This window comes from Rhinoderma darwinii, chromosome 8 (assembly GCF_050947455.1).
Source record: "Rhinoderma darwinii isolate aRhiDar2 chromosome 8, aRhiDar2.hap1, whole genome shotgun sequence".
Lineage (NCBI taxonomy): Eukaryota > Metazoa > Chordata > Amphibia > Anura > Rhinodermatidae > Rhinoderma > Rhinoderma darwinii.
In genome coordinates, this window is record NC_134694.1 from 107625850 (window position 1) to 107645389 (window position 19540).

At 42.0% G+C, this 19540-nt stretch overlaps 1 protein-coding gene and 1 long non-coding RNA gene across 2 annotated transcripts in view; one reads left to right on the forward strand and one right to left on the reverse strand.

The window, feature by feature from the left end:
- Window positions 1-7562, reverse strand: part of LOC142659784 (uncharacterized) — a 63388-nt gene extending 55826 nt beyond the window's left edge. Inside the window, exon 1 of the long non-coding RNA XR_012850373.1 lies at window positions 7488-7562. This is a non-coding gene — a long non-coding RNA (uncharacterized LOC142659784). The remainder of the gene's footprint in view (window positions 1-7487) is intronic.
- SLC8A2 (solute carrier family 8 member A2) overlaps window positions 1-19540 on the forward strand; it is a 58504-nt gene that overhangs the window by 28333 nt on the left and 10631 nt on the right. Inside the window, exons 2-4 of the mRNA XM_075836241.1 lie at window positions 9354-9457; window positions 14100-14117; window positions 14893-15017. Of these exons, the coding sequence (XP_075692356.1) occupies window positions 9354-9457; window positions 14100-14117; window positions 14893-15017 (247 nt within the window). The remainder of the gene's footprint in view (window positions 1-9353; window positions 9458-14099; window positions 14118-14892; window positions 15018-19540) is intronic.

Genomic DNA, 19540 nt, shown 5'->3' on the forward strand with positions numbered 1-19540 from the left:
TGTCAGCAGAGTTTAATGACAATATATGACGGTAATAACTTAATGGAAATTGTCTGGGAAATTTGTCTGGTGATATATTCAGCGCGTACATCGGCTGTGGTCATAATAGATGTCTAATAAAAAACGCAGCAAACGAAGGACATGCTACTCTTAGCATGTTCTGAAATCCATCACACCACCTGGTTCTATGTAGATAACTCTCAAGTGTCCCCATAAGACAGTGGCACTTTAAATACAGGCATCTATAAAACGCCTATGATTAATTAGGGCAGTGGGCACAGAGCTCTGGTTTTGGGGAGGAGGAGGGTTTACAGCTCCGCATGGGTGGTGCTTTGGTATGGGAACCCTGTCACCTCCTCCAATCAGCGGCTGTGTTAGAACACTTGGCATCGCTTACTGGAGGAGAGATGCTGACTGACGGGTTGTCCATTCATCCTATTTATAAGAAGTGTGGAGGCGGCATATAGCACCCCATAGATGCCTATATTTAAAGAGCCACTGTCAAGCCTGGTGAAGATGGACATTTTTTTCTAAAAGTGTGTGAACTTTACCTAAGTCTCCATCATTCACCACCTGAAATGATGGGAAAAGGGTGCACCATTGTTTAGTCAACCCCCGCTCCTATCGTCATAAGTAATAGTGGGGGTGGGGGTTGCCTAGAACCCTGTTCTTTAAACTAAAGCCATGAGACATGTGGATGACCGATTATTTTTTTATTACAGATTCAGAAATTCATGTGCACCGTGGTCTCCTCTATAATAAATGCTTCTAGGGGTGAATATGTCCGTCAAATAAAACACATAGAGATACAGTATAGGAACATAAGTTTCAATGGGTGCCATATTACAAATCTATACAAAACCGATCTATTATAGGGTTACGTGCATGAGGCCCTTGTAGCACATTATCAGGACAAGTTTTCAGGATCTAGATGTAAACAGGAATGTTTCCATTCACCGACAGCAAGCAGACATCTTAAAAAATCAACAACATTTGACGTAAAGTATATGAGGTTCATAGATTTTTATAATACTACCAGGATTATGTTTTCTTCAATGTTGCACCCAACACACCAGTTATTGAGCACTTGGAACTAATTTGTGCTCTACCCACACAATGCCCACAAGGGTATGAACCGTTCATTGTGAAGACTCATGATTAATTCAAGATATAAATGAAGCTAAACTAGGCAGGATTTAGCGGAACATTAATGTTTCATTTCATGCGCAAAATCAGTTCATATTATAATCTTCACACCCCGTCAGATCCACATTATTAACCACAGTTCTTAGCAATAGTCTATGCAAAGTCCTAACATACAAAATCTGGAACAGGGTCTCAGTGGGCCGCGCCAAAAACACGCACACACTGCATCAAAACTGTGACAAAACCTAAAGGCTGCTTACAGGTGTAGTAGAGCTTAGTTTGTCATTGGGCACAGCCTACTCTGTTGTCACGAGTTCTCTGTGGGTTTCCAAAGAGTTATTACAGTGATTAAAAGAAAATATCAAAAGGGTTTTCCATTTTTATGTAAGTAATAAAACATTCTTCAATGTTCTGGATATGTTGTGTTTCCATTCCTCACCATTTTCAAGATTTCTACTTGTTGTCAGTGAATGGAAATAGACTTAGGCCAGGATCACACACTTAGGGCGGATTTACACGAACGTGATTTGCGTCCGTGCAGCCCGCGTGGTTTTCACGCGCCTCGCACGGACCTATGTTAGTCTATGGGGCAGTGCAGACTGTCCGTGAGTTTTGCGCAGCGTGAGTCCGCTGCGTAAAACTCACGACATGTTCTATATTTTGGCGTTTTTCGCGCATCACGCACCCATTGAAGTCAATGGGTGCTTGAAAATCACGCGCACCGCACGGAAGCACTTCCGTGGGACGCACGTGATTCGCGCAACAGCAGTCAAAGTATGAATGTAAACAGAAAAGCACCACGTTCTTTTCTGTTTACAAATATACAAACAGAGTGTCATAATGATGGCGGCTGCGCGAAAATCACGCAGCCGCGCATCATACGCTGCTGCCACACGGAGCTGTCAAGTGCCTTTTGCGTGCGCAAAACACACACGCTCGTGTAAATATGCCCTTAGTTTTGATTACGTTTTTGTGGCAGTTTTTGGCTCTGTTTTTTCAGCCATCGCCAGAAGTGGATCCAATAAGAAGGAAAGGTATAAAGAAAAGACTGATACATCGCCTTACTTTTGTGTCCATTCCTGTGTTTGGCTAAAAAATCTGGGCCAAAAACTGCATCAAATCTGTGTGTGTGATCGTGGCCTTACTAAAAAAAAAAATGCAGTTTTAGAAGTGGATCTAACAGGAAAGATACCTTTATACCTTTCCTGCCTTTTTCATCCACTCCTGGCTTCGACTCTAAAATCGGCATTAAAAAAACTGCACCAAAAACGGCATATATGATTCTATCCTTAGGCTAGGATCACACACAGTTTTGATGCAGTTTTTGGCAATTTTTTTTTAGCTAAAGCCAAAAGTGGCTTACAGCTGAGGGTTCGCTACCCTATCTAGACAATCCTATGAGAACTAAATAAATCAAGAGCACAAATGTCCCTGCTCTGATAGTTTGCTACAATGTATCAGTGTACGCAAAATGTATCAGTCTGAATTCCAGGCTGTTTAGCTTACAGAATACTGTCTAGACTGCATACAACTATAGCAAACTATCAGCTGTGACAAGTAGGGTCAATTCACACTGAGTTTTTTGGTGCTGATATTGACACAGAAACTGCGTCGGAATCAGTGTAAAAAAAAAAGGACGCTTTTAATTGATTTAATTGATTTCTAACTGATTTTAATGGGTGGCAGATACGGTTCTTTTTCCCGGGTGGCTTTTGGCTCGTGAGAAAAAAAGCGGCATGCTGCGGTTTCTGCCCCTGACCTCTCTTTGAAATAACTGGGAGGCCGAAAAACCTGCGGCTCTCGTTTCTGGGCGGGTTTCACAGCGTTTTTTGCCCGCGGTCCTTTCATTAGCTTTAATGGCCACGGGCGAAAAGCGCCGGGAAACGTGGAAAAATACATGTAGGCAGTTCAAAATCTGCCTCAAAATTCCTAAAGGAATTATGAGGCAGTTTTTTTCTGCCTGCAAAAATCTCTATGTGAACAGTGCCGTATTAGGTCTGTACAGGTTTTTAGCCCCCCACCCCAAAAAAATGAAATCATATTTATATTCACTGACAACAAGCAGAGATCTTGAAAATGGCGATGAACTGGGGAAAAAACAATATAGGTTGAAGGACGCTGAAGTAAGGCAGAAATGAATCTTGCTTCTCAATGTATGAAATGTCAGGGGCATAAAATTTAAGTCAACATGTGATAGTACACGGCCAAGAATCCTGAAAGAAATGTCACCACGTCTAGTTCATGGATGAAGGTGACACGTCTCCCGCAAGGCTAAGTAACAACAGCAATGCTGCCTGTCATTGTTGGAATGAGACTTATGTAAGAACATCTCTCTCGCTCTGACGCCTTCAACAAACTCATCTCTTTCTGGCATCTCGGTGCTGAGATTAGCAGAATCCGCACATAAAAATCAGCTTCACCTCCACCACATCACACGTAACGTCCAAATAATGTCCCCTCCTCGCTGTGAAGGCAGTATGCTCGGGCTGCGTGGGCGGCTGTGCGAGATGAAATCTGTTCCCCATACACCCTCTCCACTATTTTACCCTTTGAAAAACACAAATGAAAGATCTGCTTTTCTTTTTCAAGCTGCCTCATGTAATTTAGATGCTGCAGAGAAGGCTGAAACGCTGCCCAGGCTCCGTCAACAGGAAGCTAAAGTCAAGGATATTTCTCTGCGAGAGAATTAGTAGAACAAGAGACCGTACAGAGAGGATGGAGGGGTGTCCGGGGCAGAGCGGGGGCAACACAGCACACACTCTGCCAGTCTGGAATAAGAAGAACATTTCCACCTGGATTTGTTCACACTTCTGTACGGCTCCCAAGTGTCCCTGTATTCATCCAAGTCCCTCTACCTGTTCCTGAAATATCCCTATTCTGGAATTCATCACTATCTTCTCATCTCGCCATGTTCTAGTGGTGCTCAGTAGACCTGACCATCGGCCACCACTCCATGAGGACACACCAACAACCTTCATCACACAGCTAGGCCAGTCAACATGCCTCTGAGATACCCCCCCCTTTTAAAAAAAACATATTTAGCCACTATCTATCTATCTATCTATCTATCTATCTATCTATCTATCTATCTATCTATCTATCTATCTATCTATCTATCTATCTATCTATCTATCTATCTATCTATCTCTATTTATTTATCTATATCTATTTATCCATCTAGAAACTGGAAAAAAATTTAGATGAAAAGTTAATGTGGACGTAGCCTAAAGCAACTCATCAACATGTGATTTAGATTTAGGCATAAAAAGTATAATTAGAAAACATTGATTACAGATGAAATTTCCTGCCATGAGGCCTAAGCTACATAACATGGATACATTAGTGATTGACCCTCGTGCAGATGATCACCAACTCAATGTCCCTGATTGATCGTTTTCATGGTAAAGGGTAAAAATGATTAATTTCTAATTGTGTTATTAAAGAGGCTCTGTCACCACAATATAAGTGTCCTATCTCCTACATAAGGAGATGAGCGCTATAATGTAGGTGACTAGCAGGATCCCTATGCGCTGCCTAAATGAATGGATATGAGTGCATGACGCTGATTGGTCACTGATTGGTCACTGATTGGTCAGCGTCATACACTCCTCTGTACAACGCCCACTTGGTCTAAAGTAAAAACACGCCCACTTGGGCATTAAGCAACTCATTAGCATAAATCTAAAATCGCTAATAAAGTGGTGAAAACAGATCGTTTTATTAAATAAAAAGCATTACTGTCATCTACATTATAGCGCCGATCTCCTTATGTAGGAGATAGGGCACTTATAATGTGGTGACAGAGCCTCTTTAAGTAGGCATTTATTCCAGTAAATTTTCTGAACAACTGGTAGAATTATGGGATTGATAAAATGCATAAGATTAAAGGAGTCCACTACAGTGGGCAGTGGTTAGTGGTCACAGTCATGTGAAGAGAAATCAACAGGTCCCTATGCGGTAATGCAAACACTGACCAGTAAAGAAACATGTAAGCGGTCATGGCAGTGAAACACAGAAGAATTACCTTAAAGGGGTTGTCATCTTTAGAAAACCCATTTTTTTAAAACCTTATAAGGAAATTCTGAGTAAATGAAGTCCCGCTCCTATCTATTACCCTAAGTGAAGAGTCCCTAGATGACCAGGCACGTCCGTACATTACACAGACAGCCCCCATTGATATTATGATTACTATTATTATTATTATTATTATTTATTTTACTATTATTTTTTTTAAATAAGCACAGTGTAATGCTCTTATTTCCCTGTGGGGGCGCTGCAGGGGAATTAAACACTTGCTGCCAGGTTCTTCTACAGATTATAACTGTGTGTTCCTTCAGCAACAATTCCTTTTTGTTAAAAAGGACCCACAAAAATAAGTCAATTACAGGTTGTCCTGATGCTTGAACCCCTAGCGATCAGAAATTTACAACTATGACAATCACATATAAGAAATTTCAATTTACATATTGGAAATGGTAAAAAGCCTGCTGGGTTAATGCATACAAGAAAAGCACAGGCTAGCGCAAATTACACATCCATTAAAACTGCAGAAGGATAAAAACTCCCTCTGAACCAGCTTATTCAGGTCCTAACCACGCTAAACCGCTTCTGTAATAATTCAAAAAGACTGTGGGACGGATGAGAAGTGTCACCCAAATTTCTATGTACTGTACTGACACACCTTTGCTCATAGATTCACACCCTATAACTGATCCAGCATCTTAGCCATCCTACATAACTGGCGCTTTTCCCTCATAGTTGCCATACCAAACCATATTATGATGCCATAAGTTAAAATACAGTCAAAAGTTTCCCCATCAAACCTTGTGGTCACCCTCAACTCGACTTCCTAGGAGAAGATGTCAAATCTCCCACTCTCACCACTTGATGTCTATCAGTTAGGAAACTCAGACGCCAGTCGCAAGGTTCCCAAGCTTAGCTAGCAAATGTGAGGGCACCACTGTATTAAAGGGGTTGTCCGGGCAGGGGACCTTTTTTCCATACTTATGACCTATCCACAGGATAGGTCATCAGTATGATCGGTGGGGGTCTGACACCCGAAACCGCGCTGATAAGCTGCTCCAGCTGCCTCCGGGCACCAGATGTTATGCACTGTATGCAGGGTTCAGTGCGGAAAGCAGATGACTCCGTACACTGTATAGCGGCCGTTCTGCAAAACTGCAACTCTGCTCCTATTCACTTGAATACAGTACTGCAGCTCGCCCGCTATACTGTGACCAGAGCCATCTGCTTCCGGGACGGACAACCGGTGCCCGGAGGCAGCCGGAGCAGCTGATCGATGTGGGGTCAGGGTGTCGGACCCCTACCGATCATATACTAATGACCTATCCTGTGGATAGGTCATAAGTATGAAAAACGTCCCGTGTCCGGACAACCCTTTTAAAAGCTGAGCTAAAATAACCATCTGTAATCTGTGGTTGGTTGGGCAGCGAATGTTACTTTCCCCTGCAGCACCACCACAGGGGAAATTAAGAATTACATGGTGCCTATTTAAATAAATGGGCTATCCGTGTAAATGCATGGACTGCCAGGTCCTCCAGAGGTGCTCTTTATAGCTGCTCTCCGCTCCATCTGATTCTTGGAGGTCCCGAATGAGGATCTCCAGAATACCCTAAAAGGGTATTTGAGAATGGGTTTTTTAAACCAGACAACCTCTTTGTCTTGGGCCTAAAACCTCCTGTTCTATGTGCCTACATTTTCTTCCGTAAAATGAGTGTCAGCAACTTTATTTAACCCATGTCCACCAGAGAATTAAAAAGCGAGTGTAGTAACATAGATGGGAAAAATCACGTTGTGAATTATAAATTACGCCTCGTGCCGAGTGCTTGACATTTTTGCACTAGCGTATAAACACCTTCTCCCAATGCCACCCCTCTGTGTATCAGTAACACTGTGTATAGGATGTGACACAGAATCTGGAGCAGAAAACCATAAGGTCAGGAAATAAGGACCATGACCTTCTACTTCTCTTCTTCTGGGTTCTGCCTAGTAATGGGTCTATTATAGGAAGAGAGCAGAAGGCTTTAGATAGAGTATTTCAGTGACCTCAGGGGACATCACTCCATGAATCTGGGGCTTAAATTATTCATTGACAAACTCTACATCTCGGCGCAACCCCCTCACTCTTCTGTATTTTGCCTATGGGTGCTGGAAAAGCTACTCATTATCAGCCTGCTCCCTGGATAGTATCACACGTTTCCAGCACTCCATCCCTCCCATCTATCCTGCTATCTCGTTCTCTGCCTTGTAGACTTAGATTTTTATAACCCAAGCCGACCCCCATAAAGTTCTCATCTATATACATCTTCATGTATACATACCGTATCTTCTATAGCGTTACATGCCCAGAGTACAGTACAAATCTTGGACTTTGTTCATGTATGTCATTTTTTTTTTGTTCAAAAATCCTTTTACCTGTAAAAAAAACAAAAAAATTTGGAAACACGTAAGCGAGACGTAGACGTGTCCAGAAGAAGTAATCAGAAGTATATTACAACGTTTTTTGTAAATTTTTTAAAATGAAAAAAGCTGTTAAGAATTAGAAAAAGTTTTGTTTTTATCCTCAGAAACAGCGCCCCCCTTGTCCAAAGGCTTTGTCTGGTATTGCAGCTTATTGCCATTTCAGTAAATAGGCATGTCCTATTGTCTGTTTTTGAGACTATCCCTTTAAGATAACCTTAATTTACTAAATAAGGACAGTAAAAAGAATAATAACAGCGGCTTATCTTCTTGTGGGTGGTTTCGGCCGAAAAACGTTGCATATGTTTATAGAATAGAGTTTAGAAGAGGTTAATGACAACCATTGCAACCCTTTAAAAGATTTCTCAGTGTTGGAAATGAAGAGAATTTGTGGATAAACATATGTAGGCAGCCATATTGGGGGTTACTATAATATTTGTGAGGATGTAGCCTATAGACTTCTCAGCAATCATGGATAACACCGAAGATCATTATAATTAATATCCATGAGGGATTGGTTCCTATTACATTGATAAGTTCCTTTATCATAATTATTCATATTGCAGCATTGCTAGACAGATTTGACTTCAGGACTATGGGAAAGCTGGGTGACAACACTAGTGGGAACTGTAATGACGGCCATATTAATCCTTACCCAGCTTTCCCAAAAACCATAACAAACGTCTCAATAGAAATTTTCCCCAACTTTAGATTTCAGGAAAAATCATCTATATTCCCAAGTGAGCAGCTGGGGAAAACACTTGTAGCCAGACATGTAGTATTATATTGCAGCCACTCAAATAAATGACCGTCTACCCTATGGTGTCTATATGTAAAGTGGTTGTCAAGATTAGCCAACCACTTTAAAAGGAATGTGTCATTGGAAAATGACCTATTGTTTAAATCAGGTTTTTATGTTAAACATATTTTTTAAGAATTTCTGGTGTTTTTTTTATTTTATTTCTATGTCATTATCTATTTTAAAAAATAATCCTAAAATCTTGCAGTTCTCACTCTGGCCACTGAGCCTCACAATTAACTAACACTTCCTGTTCTGTAGAGATCACTTCTCAGCAGTCATCTCATTATCATCACAGGCAGGATTACAATGAAAGGTAACACCTCTATATAGATAACACAGGATCCACCATTCATAATAGACTGACCCTTCCTGTTCATCTTATTATCATCACAGGCAGGATTACATTAACAATAGATGATGGACACAGCTCGCTTCCTCCCCCTCCCTGCAGAATGACCTCTGCACAGGTCACAGAGCATGCCCACAACACTCTCCCATAGAAGCTCCAGACTATTGTTTCCTATGGTCCATGTGGCTGCTATAAAGCATATCTCTAAATGCTGTTAACAGCAGCTCAAGCAAGATGGCTGCCCCCATAATATGTACAAAAAATAGAAAAAATAAATCTTCGATCAAAAAGATTATGTTTCACTATCTGGTTTTAATCAGTAAAAAAAATAATACATATATAAATATATATATATGATACATTCCCTTGAGGCTGGTTTCCGACACCAGTAATGTAGCAGCATTATAGCGTCCGTATTACGGTTCTATGGTGATCTGAGTTCGTCCTTGCGGCTGTGTTAATGCTGTCTGAAACCGACCTTAACATAATAACTGAATAAGGTCGGTTTTAGACATCCGTCATGTGGGAATGCAGTGATTTATAGTCTTACAATCCTCTCCAATTCTCTCTCCTCAGTAAAATCCTACAAGTCAAGATTGTTGATGATGAAGAATATGAGAAACAAGAGAACTTTTTTGTGGTGCTGGAGGAACCCAGATGGATGAAGCGTGGGATTTCAGGTACCTCAGAATTTTCTTATATCATTTCCCTGTTCGGACCCCACTCTTATTATATCATTCTTAACACTTGAAGCGGAAAGACATCCAGGGCGATCCAATCGTAGAGTTGCTCTCCTTCCAGCATGAGAGAGGTTAATCACAGCCACCTAAAAATAGTCTCTTAATTAGGAAATCTATGGCAGCAATTGCTAATGTTTTATACGGATCACATCATCTCCCGTAGAAACGAGGCATTGATTTCCTTGGTTACTTTGTTACTAAGCAACCTGCAGAGGATTACACTTTTGCCTAGCAACATGTTTCATCGGTTGCCTAGGAGATTCGTGCTGTAGTAAATCGTTGCCAAATAGCGTTACCTTGTGGAACAGTATACACTGTAACGCAGCACTGTCAGTAGAAACAGTTGCTAAGCAACAGGCAGTATGGTATAAATGTCTAGATGGATGTAGTGTAATAAGGGAACGACTTATGGTTTTTCTGCATAGGGGCAGACGCTCTGCAGGTTGTGTAGATATCCTGCCTTGTGTTACGCATCCTAATAACCGGAGGTTTTATAGAATTCATTGAAATTCTTGTAGTCACTTTACATGGCTGCTCTCTGTGGAAACGCTGCAAATATGCAGTCACTTTTCGCTACCGAAGACATCACTGAATATAAAGCTCCAATTTTCTAGATCTTATTAAAGGGGAAAGCCACCTAAATGTGAAAGATATCTCTAAGCAGCTGATAGAGCATGATCCCTGTCGTTTTAGGCTATGTTCACAAAAAATAACGTACGCGCTGGATCCGTCAAATGACGGATACCGATGGCGCCCGACAGAATCCATTGACTTTTCATGGTGTCCATGGTTTAAACGCATAAAATAGCGCAGCATCCTGCATTATTTTGTCTGCTATTTTGATCGGATCTGTGATGGAGGCTCAAATGACGGAAACCAACAGCACCTGACGGAATTCACTTACTTAAATGGGTTCCGTTGGGTTTCCGTCATGGTGTCCTTTGTTTTCCCAGACAAAATAGCGCAGCATCCTACTCTATCTTGTCCGGCAGTTTTGAACGGAGCTGCCATGGAGACGTCTAGCAAAAGCTCAAATGACAGACACCATTGCTGCCCCGCCAAACTTATTGACTTTAATGGATTCTGTCGGGTTTCCGTCATAGTGTTCGTCATTTAATTGGACAAAACATTGCACCATGCTGCACTATTTTGTCCGGCATTTTTTACCAGATGTGAACACAGCCTTAAAATGAATGAAAGTTGCAGAAACCACCAAGGAAACATGCCTGAAACTGTCCGGCTCTAAAAATTTGTGAGGGTCCTTTCACTTCACCCTACCAATGTCTTATGACCTAACCTAGGGTGGCCACCAGGCCGGTAAACCACTGGCTCAGCCCATATTAACACTACGCTGCCATTTCGAGCAAATCAATATTTGCCATCAATAGCAGGTGCTGGTAATTTTGTACTTACTTTTGTGGTTACTGCCTTTTTAGATTGGATACAACCCCTTTGCCAGGCTGCCCAGCCCTAAGAAAATCATCAGTATCAGGACTAGGTCAACTGTGGGATTGGCGCCTCCACAAAATCAGCCCAGTAAATACACCGTAAACCTGGCTGGTATTTTTTGGTGGAAAAGGAGGCAACACTAGTCATAATACATTATAGTGGGGAAAACCCCTTTAGGCACTGAGCTCCAATGCAACTTTTTCCCTCACAGGGATATGCCACATTCCTAGAGAGGGGGCCCAGCTGGTTCCATCCACTTTGTTATTGGGTGGCAAGAACCTGTGCAGGACTCCCACCTTCAGAGGAACTTCATTGTTAACAAGAAAGAAAGTGGGGAACTGGCCCAAGGATAATGGAAAGGGCATGGAGTGGTAAACAAACATCGGGTCCTTCTAGACTGAGTGGAAAAACCCACCACCATAATGGGGGGCCTACCTAAAGCTTTACTATGGGGCTACCTCTCTTCTATGAACACCACTGACCATTCTGGGCTCCTTAAAACAAAAAAACAAAATGGCTCACATCATGGTAATATTCGGCATTGTCGCCATGGACATTGGAGTGCAGGATCTGCCTGTTATCAATGACATGAACTTAGATGTGATCGATAACAGCTGAATCCTGCGTGTCAGAGACACGGAGGACCCGCTGTCACCGAAGCCGTCAGTGCCGCTGATCTGGATGATTCGGGTTTGAGCGCAAGATACAGCTTCTATGTATCCAGGATACATAGATGCTGTATCTCATAAAGTAAAAACTTTTTTTTTAAATAAAAAACAATTGAATAAGTTGCTTAAAATACCATGATACATTGTTGTGCTATAAAAAACAAAAAGGTTCAACGATTTACATAGCCGTTAACATTTTGGCAAAAAGTCAAAAAGTTACAAAAAGAATGAACCATGAAGTGGTCTCAAACCTGTGGCTCTCCAGATGTTTTGAAACTACAACTCCCAGCATGTGTCTGGACATGCTGGGAGCTGTAGTTTCACGACAGCTGGAGAGCCATTGGTTGGAAACCACTAAAGAGAGGTAGACTACACAGACAGGCTCTATAATAAAACAGGAACATCAGCAGAAAGGATTCTCCCATCCATGGCTTTATGTAGTGTAATCTTATTCATCCATCATGGAGAGTAAGATCTAGAATTCTCTGTGCGCACAGGGAGGCTCATTATTATATGATAAGATGGTTTGACTGCGACAATTCCAAAAATATAATTATCTGAAAAAGGAAAGATCGGGTCATCGCACAGTGTACCAAGATGCCGCGTAGGGGGGAGATAATGAGCGCTTCCTACAGTCAACCACTTCTGATAGAAGGAAGCGCTCATTATCTCCTGCCGTACATGACCTGATTCTTAGCCAACTGGCCAAAAAATCTAGCTAAGATTGTTTGTATTTTCTATGATTTAGATATTACATGTTTTACATGTAAAAAATTATGTTTAATAAGGTCATAATTAAAAGGACACTCCAGGCAAAAACTGATTCATTGTGTTCTTCCTAGTGCAGGGACTCAGGGGGCGGAGCATGACACAGGGATTCAAAAACACCAAAGAAAGTGTAATGACGGGGGTAGGGAAACAGACAAGTGAGCCCTAATCTACCCGCCACTCAGTCCCTGCCTACTTGCAACGACCCGCCCTAGGGGACGGGGTACAACTGGGCGACGGTCCCTACACTCAATAAGTGCACGACTGACAAACAGACAAGGGTACACAGAAGCTAAGGGGAAAAGGGGCAGTTGCCCACGGCAACACTGTGAGCAACAAGAGTAGTAAACGAGCCGAGTCAAACCAGGAGTGTACGAGGTACCAAACGCAGAGCAGTAGAGTAGTGAACAAGCCGAGTCAAACCAGGAGTGTACGAGGTACCAAACGCAGAGCAGGAGAGTAGTCAGTAAGCCGGGGTCAATACGAAGCAGGGACAAATAGTTCAAGAAGCTGCAGCAGGGCCAGGAAACCAACAGAGTAGAATCACAAGCAAGGAGGAACAGGAAAGGCAGGTATACATAGACAGAGGGCGGGAGCTAGCTCCGTCTGGCCAGGCTGTGATAGGCTCTCCCACTCCTAAGCCTGCCATCCTGAGTGGTGGAAGATGGAGTCAGTCTCAAAGACATAGAAGCAGGTGCAGACTGATTACCTATGGGCATTGACACAGAAGCTGTGCCTGGCAGATGCTTTACAGAAAGAGTGTCTGTGTCATGCACCGCCCCCTCAGGCCCTGCAATAGACATAATAATAGGCATAACAGTGTATTAATTATTTTTTTAAGTTTTGCGTAGACTAAAAAATAGTTCATTAATGAGTCTACAGACTTTTTTTTTTGGGAGATTTCCTATAAATGTACCCATAAAGCACCTGTGTTATGTTATATGCAGGAGTCAAAATTTTGTGAATGCTATTCTCCATAATAGGAAAACTTTGAGAATTTGTTATACACCACATTTGTGATTGTAACTTTATTAGTCACGAATTTGAAAAGGTGTTGGAAATCATTTGCACAAAATATATTATCAGGAATAAAAATAGGATTTTGGAGTTAAAAAATATAAAAAAAAATATAGAAATGTTCAGATTCCTATTAGGTACTTGCATTATAACAAGTAACGTAAAACTGATTCCTGACCAGTATAATGTACAAATGACCTTGCAAAATAATAAAACACAATGTTATAACATGGGAAAGTTCGATGTCTCAACATTGCCCCCTAGTGGTCAGATGTTCTGTGCCTTCACTACTCTATTTTTATGTTTTCATTTAATGATCAGATTGTTTCTACATTGTGAAGTTTATTAATGAATTTATCTTGTTGCTACTTGGAAACAATCAACATTTTGCCGTTGACAGATCCGTATTATCCTCCGTATTGTGTGTCTCTAATTGGTACTAATAGAATTTTAGAACCTAAAAACATAGTGGGTGAGGTTAAGTGAAATAAAGGTGTAAAAAATTCAGTGGAAATTTCAGTGGGCAGTGAGTTTTTCTATGAGGCCCAGTTTGAGTTTTGCTATGGGGCCCTATGTGAACGTCTTGGGTGCACGTGAAGGGCAGTGGGGCATCTGCTTATTCTTGATATTTGATACTTCAATTCTGTCTTCTCACTTTCTTCTTTCTTCTGCCTCTCCAGCTCTGTTACTCAATCAGGGTAAGACCTTTTCTTTGTCTTCATTGTTTTTTAATGTTCATTGCACGAGATATACCACAAAATAAAAATGATTTCAATTAACTGGCATTTGATAGAAAAAGCATTATATATTTTGTAGAATTTTAATCCTGTCCTTATTTTCCTGGACCATCGGAATTCCTCTTTGGGGATGTCTGATAGTCCATACAATATAATGATATGGTTGTAGCATTGCTTTACTGCTGTAAATAAGGGAATCATATTACTAGGCTACAAAAAAATTGTTGAAAGAGTTTAGTAAAGTGATTGTAAATATCGGCTTAGCATTACAGTACAGTAAAAAAGGCTATGCTTGTCCTGCCTTACCTTTATAGTGTTAAAGGGGTAGTCTGCTTTGAAAAATCTACATTTTGTTAGAAAGGTTTCACCCAACGATAAGATAATCACAGGGTATCCCAGTGCTGGAACACCTAGTAATCAGTTGTAATTCGTGGAGGAACTTGGCAGCAAGTTTTCAATTTCCCTGCAGTGCCCCCACAGGGGAAATTAAGCATTACACAGTTCACATTGAAATCAACAGGTTCTTTGCAGCTGTTCTTCACAAGAGTGCTGAATGGGGGACCCACCCTCAGAATTCCCTGCTAAGGCTTTTATAAACCATGCGACCCCTTTAAGGATATAATTTGTACCCCGTAAGGCTAGTTTGCCTATTTAATGGCTATAGTATAGAATATGTAATGTCTTATACTATCCTGAGCTTGTGATGATTTCTAAGATATGTTCTTTCTGTGATCAGACGAGGAAGACAAGAAGCTGACTGCAGAGGAGGAGGAGGCTTGGAGGATTGCAGAGATGGGAAAGCCAATACTTGGGGAGCACTCCAAGTTAGAGATCATTATTGAAGAGTCTTATGAATTTAAGGTAGTGTCTATATATTGTTGCGCACTGTTATGCTCTAAGACACCTGGTGAAAGCTCCAGTATACTAGGACACAACAATAGCCATTTTTGGTGTGATCCTCATTATTATTGGTATGAATCACAAGCCAAAAAGACCCCATTTGGGGTGAAACATAGGACGTTTCCTCTGATGGATAGCGATGGAATCTGTAGTGACCTCACCTCTATCTGTAGACATTAGAGTGTAGTTGTCCACCTTATGGATGATGGGTCATTTGAATAGCCAGTTGTTGAGTCCCCAACAACTTGCAAGACTGTTATCCGCCATTGTAGTCTGTTGAAGTTGGGTGATGAATCCATACATATAGAAGAGCCTCCAAAAAATGTTGGCCATTATGGACATTTCTCTCAAAATGTCTATTTTTATAACCAGTCATTGTTAATTGGCTAACAATCCCAATAACAGAGAATGCAGAAGACCCACAGGTGGAAACACCCAACCAGTCCAATCAATTGTTCAATGTTGATGTGATATTTTTGAGTTTTTGACCAGATAGTTGGTCGACACTCTCAAAACCATTTCTCATGGCCAAATTTTTACTTAGTTATGTATTTCCGTTGCTTATATAGCACCAACATATTCTGCAGTGCTGCTAGATATGATCATCACTTACATCTTTCCCTGTCCCTGATGGGGCCCACAATCTAAATTCCTGTTCTCAAACACATACGGGTCAGTTTCATAGAAAGGCAATGAACCGATCACTATGTTTTTGCAAGATTTCACTACATTCCTATTGACAGCAATTTATCACTCCAAAAAAATTCTAAGTCTAGCCTCAGCCAAAGGGTCTATTCAATCGGTGTGGTCATATCGTGATTTTTGCCATGATGTGTGAATAGATTGTTGGGTGTCGTACACGTAGCAGCCGTGTGGTGGTAGTGGTCCACGCAGGCAAAAAGCACATTGCAAACCATGACAATTTGCAGTAAAATTGTTTTTCAGTTTTGCCGAACGGTTCTCAGATGTGCGGCACGCTACCACCGCACAGCCGCAACATGTATAGACACCCCTAAACTACAGTAGAATTATACATTTAAATGCCATAAAACTTGAAAAGAGATATAACCATGGTTAGGATCCCGCTCCATTAAGGCGAGGTTCACATCTGCTCTAAGAATTCCGTTTTTATGTTCAGTTAAAGGAGCAGAAAAACAGAATTCAATGCTGTGACGGATCCGTCACATGACGAAAAACAATGGTTCCCCTGACGCACCCCATTAATTTATAATGGGTTCCGTCGGGTTTCGTCATGGTGTCTGTCATTTTACCAAAAAGAATAGCGTTATTTTTTCCATCAAATTTGATGTAATCTGCAATGGAGGCTCCTAACAGAACCTCCTACGCAGATGTAGACCTAGCTCAAATCCCATCTCAAACCCTAAGGTCTCTTGCACACGACCGTTGTGCCACTCGGGCCGTTTTTGACGGCATCCGAGTGGCACCCGATAATCTTCACGGACCCATTCAGTTTGACGGGTTAATCGGGTCCGTGAAAAATGGTCCGAGTCTGCGATCCGAGGAAAGATAGAACATGTCGGACGGCACACACGGTCGTGTGCATGAGGCGTAAGGCCTCATGCACACATACTTCACCGTTTTCACGTCCGTTTAAAACAGATCCATGTGTCTGTTGTGACATCCGTGTGGTTTCCGTTGTCACTCTGCGTCCGTTCCGTTGTTCCGTTTTAAACGGTCCGTTAAAATCCATCTTGTGCGTTGAATGCAGGGAACTTTAACACGCCCTGACGTTGCTTAGCAACGGATCCATGAAAAACGGACGGCACACGGATGCCTTCCGTGTGCCGTCCGTTTTTTGGACGGAGCCATAGACTTCAATGGGCCACACGGTCACTGAACAACGAACAAAAGTAGGACATGCACTACTTTTGACGGAACGGACGAACGGAACCGTAAAAACAACGGAAGTGTGGATGGCCCCATAGAAATGAATGTGTCGGGGTGCTATCAGTTAAAAAAATGGATAACACCCTGAAGAAAAAAACTGAAGTGGGCATGAGGCCTAAACCAAAAACATACTGATTGGTTAATTTGGAATTTAGATTGTGAGTCCCAATGGGGACAGGGACCGATGACAGTGATAACAATCTCCGATGTGGAATATGTTGGCACTATATAAATGAATAAAATAAATAATAATAATAAACTGACATATTAATAAATAGACACCTCTCATCCATCAGCCTTGAAGCTCCTTCTCCTCCAACTTCATAATTATCACTTTCAGGATTCCTCGTAAAGTACAAGGACCAGATTAGCACAAGGATTTATCTGCTTTTTGCTGTAGTAAACCCATAAAGAGGGGAAGAATGCTGTATAATCCTTATTTAAGCTTAAGCGTATCTGCGGTGCTGTGGTAGCAGAAATGGCTTCTATATGAGCTGTACGCTATTGCTGCTGAGGTGGCATCCGGCCCTGAGCGGTGGAGGGTCTAGAAATCCCTTGTCTTGTGTTATGCTCTGGTTTTATATCACCAGATTGTACTACAGTTCTATTTACATGTGACGTTCCATGCAGCTAATCCTGTACTGGCAGCTAATCCTGCGGGATACAGCAATAATGTAATGTGAGGTCAGTGGGTAAGAGGTCATGCATAGTCCTGAATATTTACGGTAATTCACAGGTTTATATGTCCCCATATAGAGAATATTTCACCTCAACACCACCTATAATAGTTTTTGGGTAAATTTGGTTGTCGTTTTTCTGATCCACCGTTTTTAAAGCCTAATTCTGCTTGAAAACTGTATTTTTCTTACAGGGGTGTTTGCAAGGGTTTAAGGAATCCGATGCCCAGGCCTCCAGTCATACAATTTTTTAAATACTGCCATACAGTGCTCAAATAATATGCCCATACATTGTCTAAATCATACCGCCATTCATTGCCTAAATAAAACTACCACATAGAGCCCAAATTAAGCCGCCATACAGTGCACAAATTATACCGGCACACAGATAGGTAGTAAGAATAAATACTTATATAATTAAATATATGACATTAGATCAATCTATAGGATATATTTCCTTACCTATAGGGATATACCATGTTTTTTCTAGCTGCTCTTGTCTGCCACTTGCTGTGTGCCTGTAAGGACCAGTGGATTGTGAACCCACTGTGTTACCCTACCGGTTTGACTTAGGGCCACTTCTAAAGGGATCATCTAAGTAGTCTCCCCGGTATTTAACCTTTAACACCCTTACGGGGATCTGGATTTCGCTGTGGGGAGACTACCAGGTCGCTACCTCTTGAGGTGGTTCCGGTGTGAGTAGCAGCTGGCCCAGCAGACCAAGAGACAATAGTGTAGTACACCAAGGGTGCGGGCAATGGCAGATGATACCGTGGCAGATGGGTGAGGATCAGAAGTCACAGTTCGTAACAGGTAGTAAGCCTCAGGCTTGTCTCGGGTAATTGAATATAGACTGGCAGTAGATAGCAGGTTGCAGACTGATAGCGGGTAACAGGATACAGACTGGTAATGGATAGCTGGATACAGACTGGTAGTGGATAGCTGGATACAGACTGGTAGGAGATAGCTGGATACAGACTGGTAGGGGATAGCTGGATACAGACGGTTAGCGGGCAGCTGGATACAAACTGGTAACGGATAGCTGGATACAGACTGGTAGCGGATAGCTGGATACAGGCTGGTAGCGGATAGCTGGATACAGGCTGGTAGCGGATAGCTGGATACAGACTGGTAGCGGATAGCTGGATACAGACTGGTAGCGGATAGCTATATACAGACTGGTAGCGGATAGCTGGATACAAACTGGTAACGGATAGCTGGATACAGACTGGTAGCGGATAGCTGGATACAGGCTGGTAGCGGATAGCTGGATACAGGCTGGTAGCGGATAGCTGGATACAGACTGGTAGCGGATAGCTGGATACAGACTGGTAGCGGATAGCTATATACAGACTGGTAGCGGATAGCTGGATACGGACTGGTAGCGGATAGCTGGATACAGACTGGTAGCGGATAGCTGGATTAAAGACTGGTAGAGGATAGCTGGATACAAACTGGTAGTAGATAGCTGGATACAGACTGGTAGCGGATAGCTGGATACAAACTGGTAGTGGATAGCTGGATACAGACTGATAGTAGATAGCTGGATACAGACTGGTAGCGGATAGCTGGATACAGACTGGTAGCGGATAGCTAGATACAGACTGGTAGTGGATAGCTGGATACAAACTGGTAGTGGATAGCTGGATACAGACTGGTAGCGGATAGCTAGATACAGACTAGTAGCGGATAGCTGGATACGGACTGGTAATGGATAGCAGGATACAGACTGGTAGCGGATAGCTAGATACCTACTGGTAGCAGATAGCTGGATACAGACTGGTAGCGGATAGCTGGATACAGACTGGTAGCGGATAGCTGGATACAGACTGGTAGCGGATAGCTAGATACAAACTGGTAGCGGATAGCTAGATACAGACTGGTAGTAGATAGCTGGAT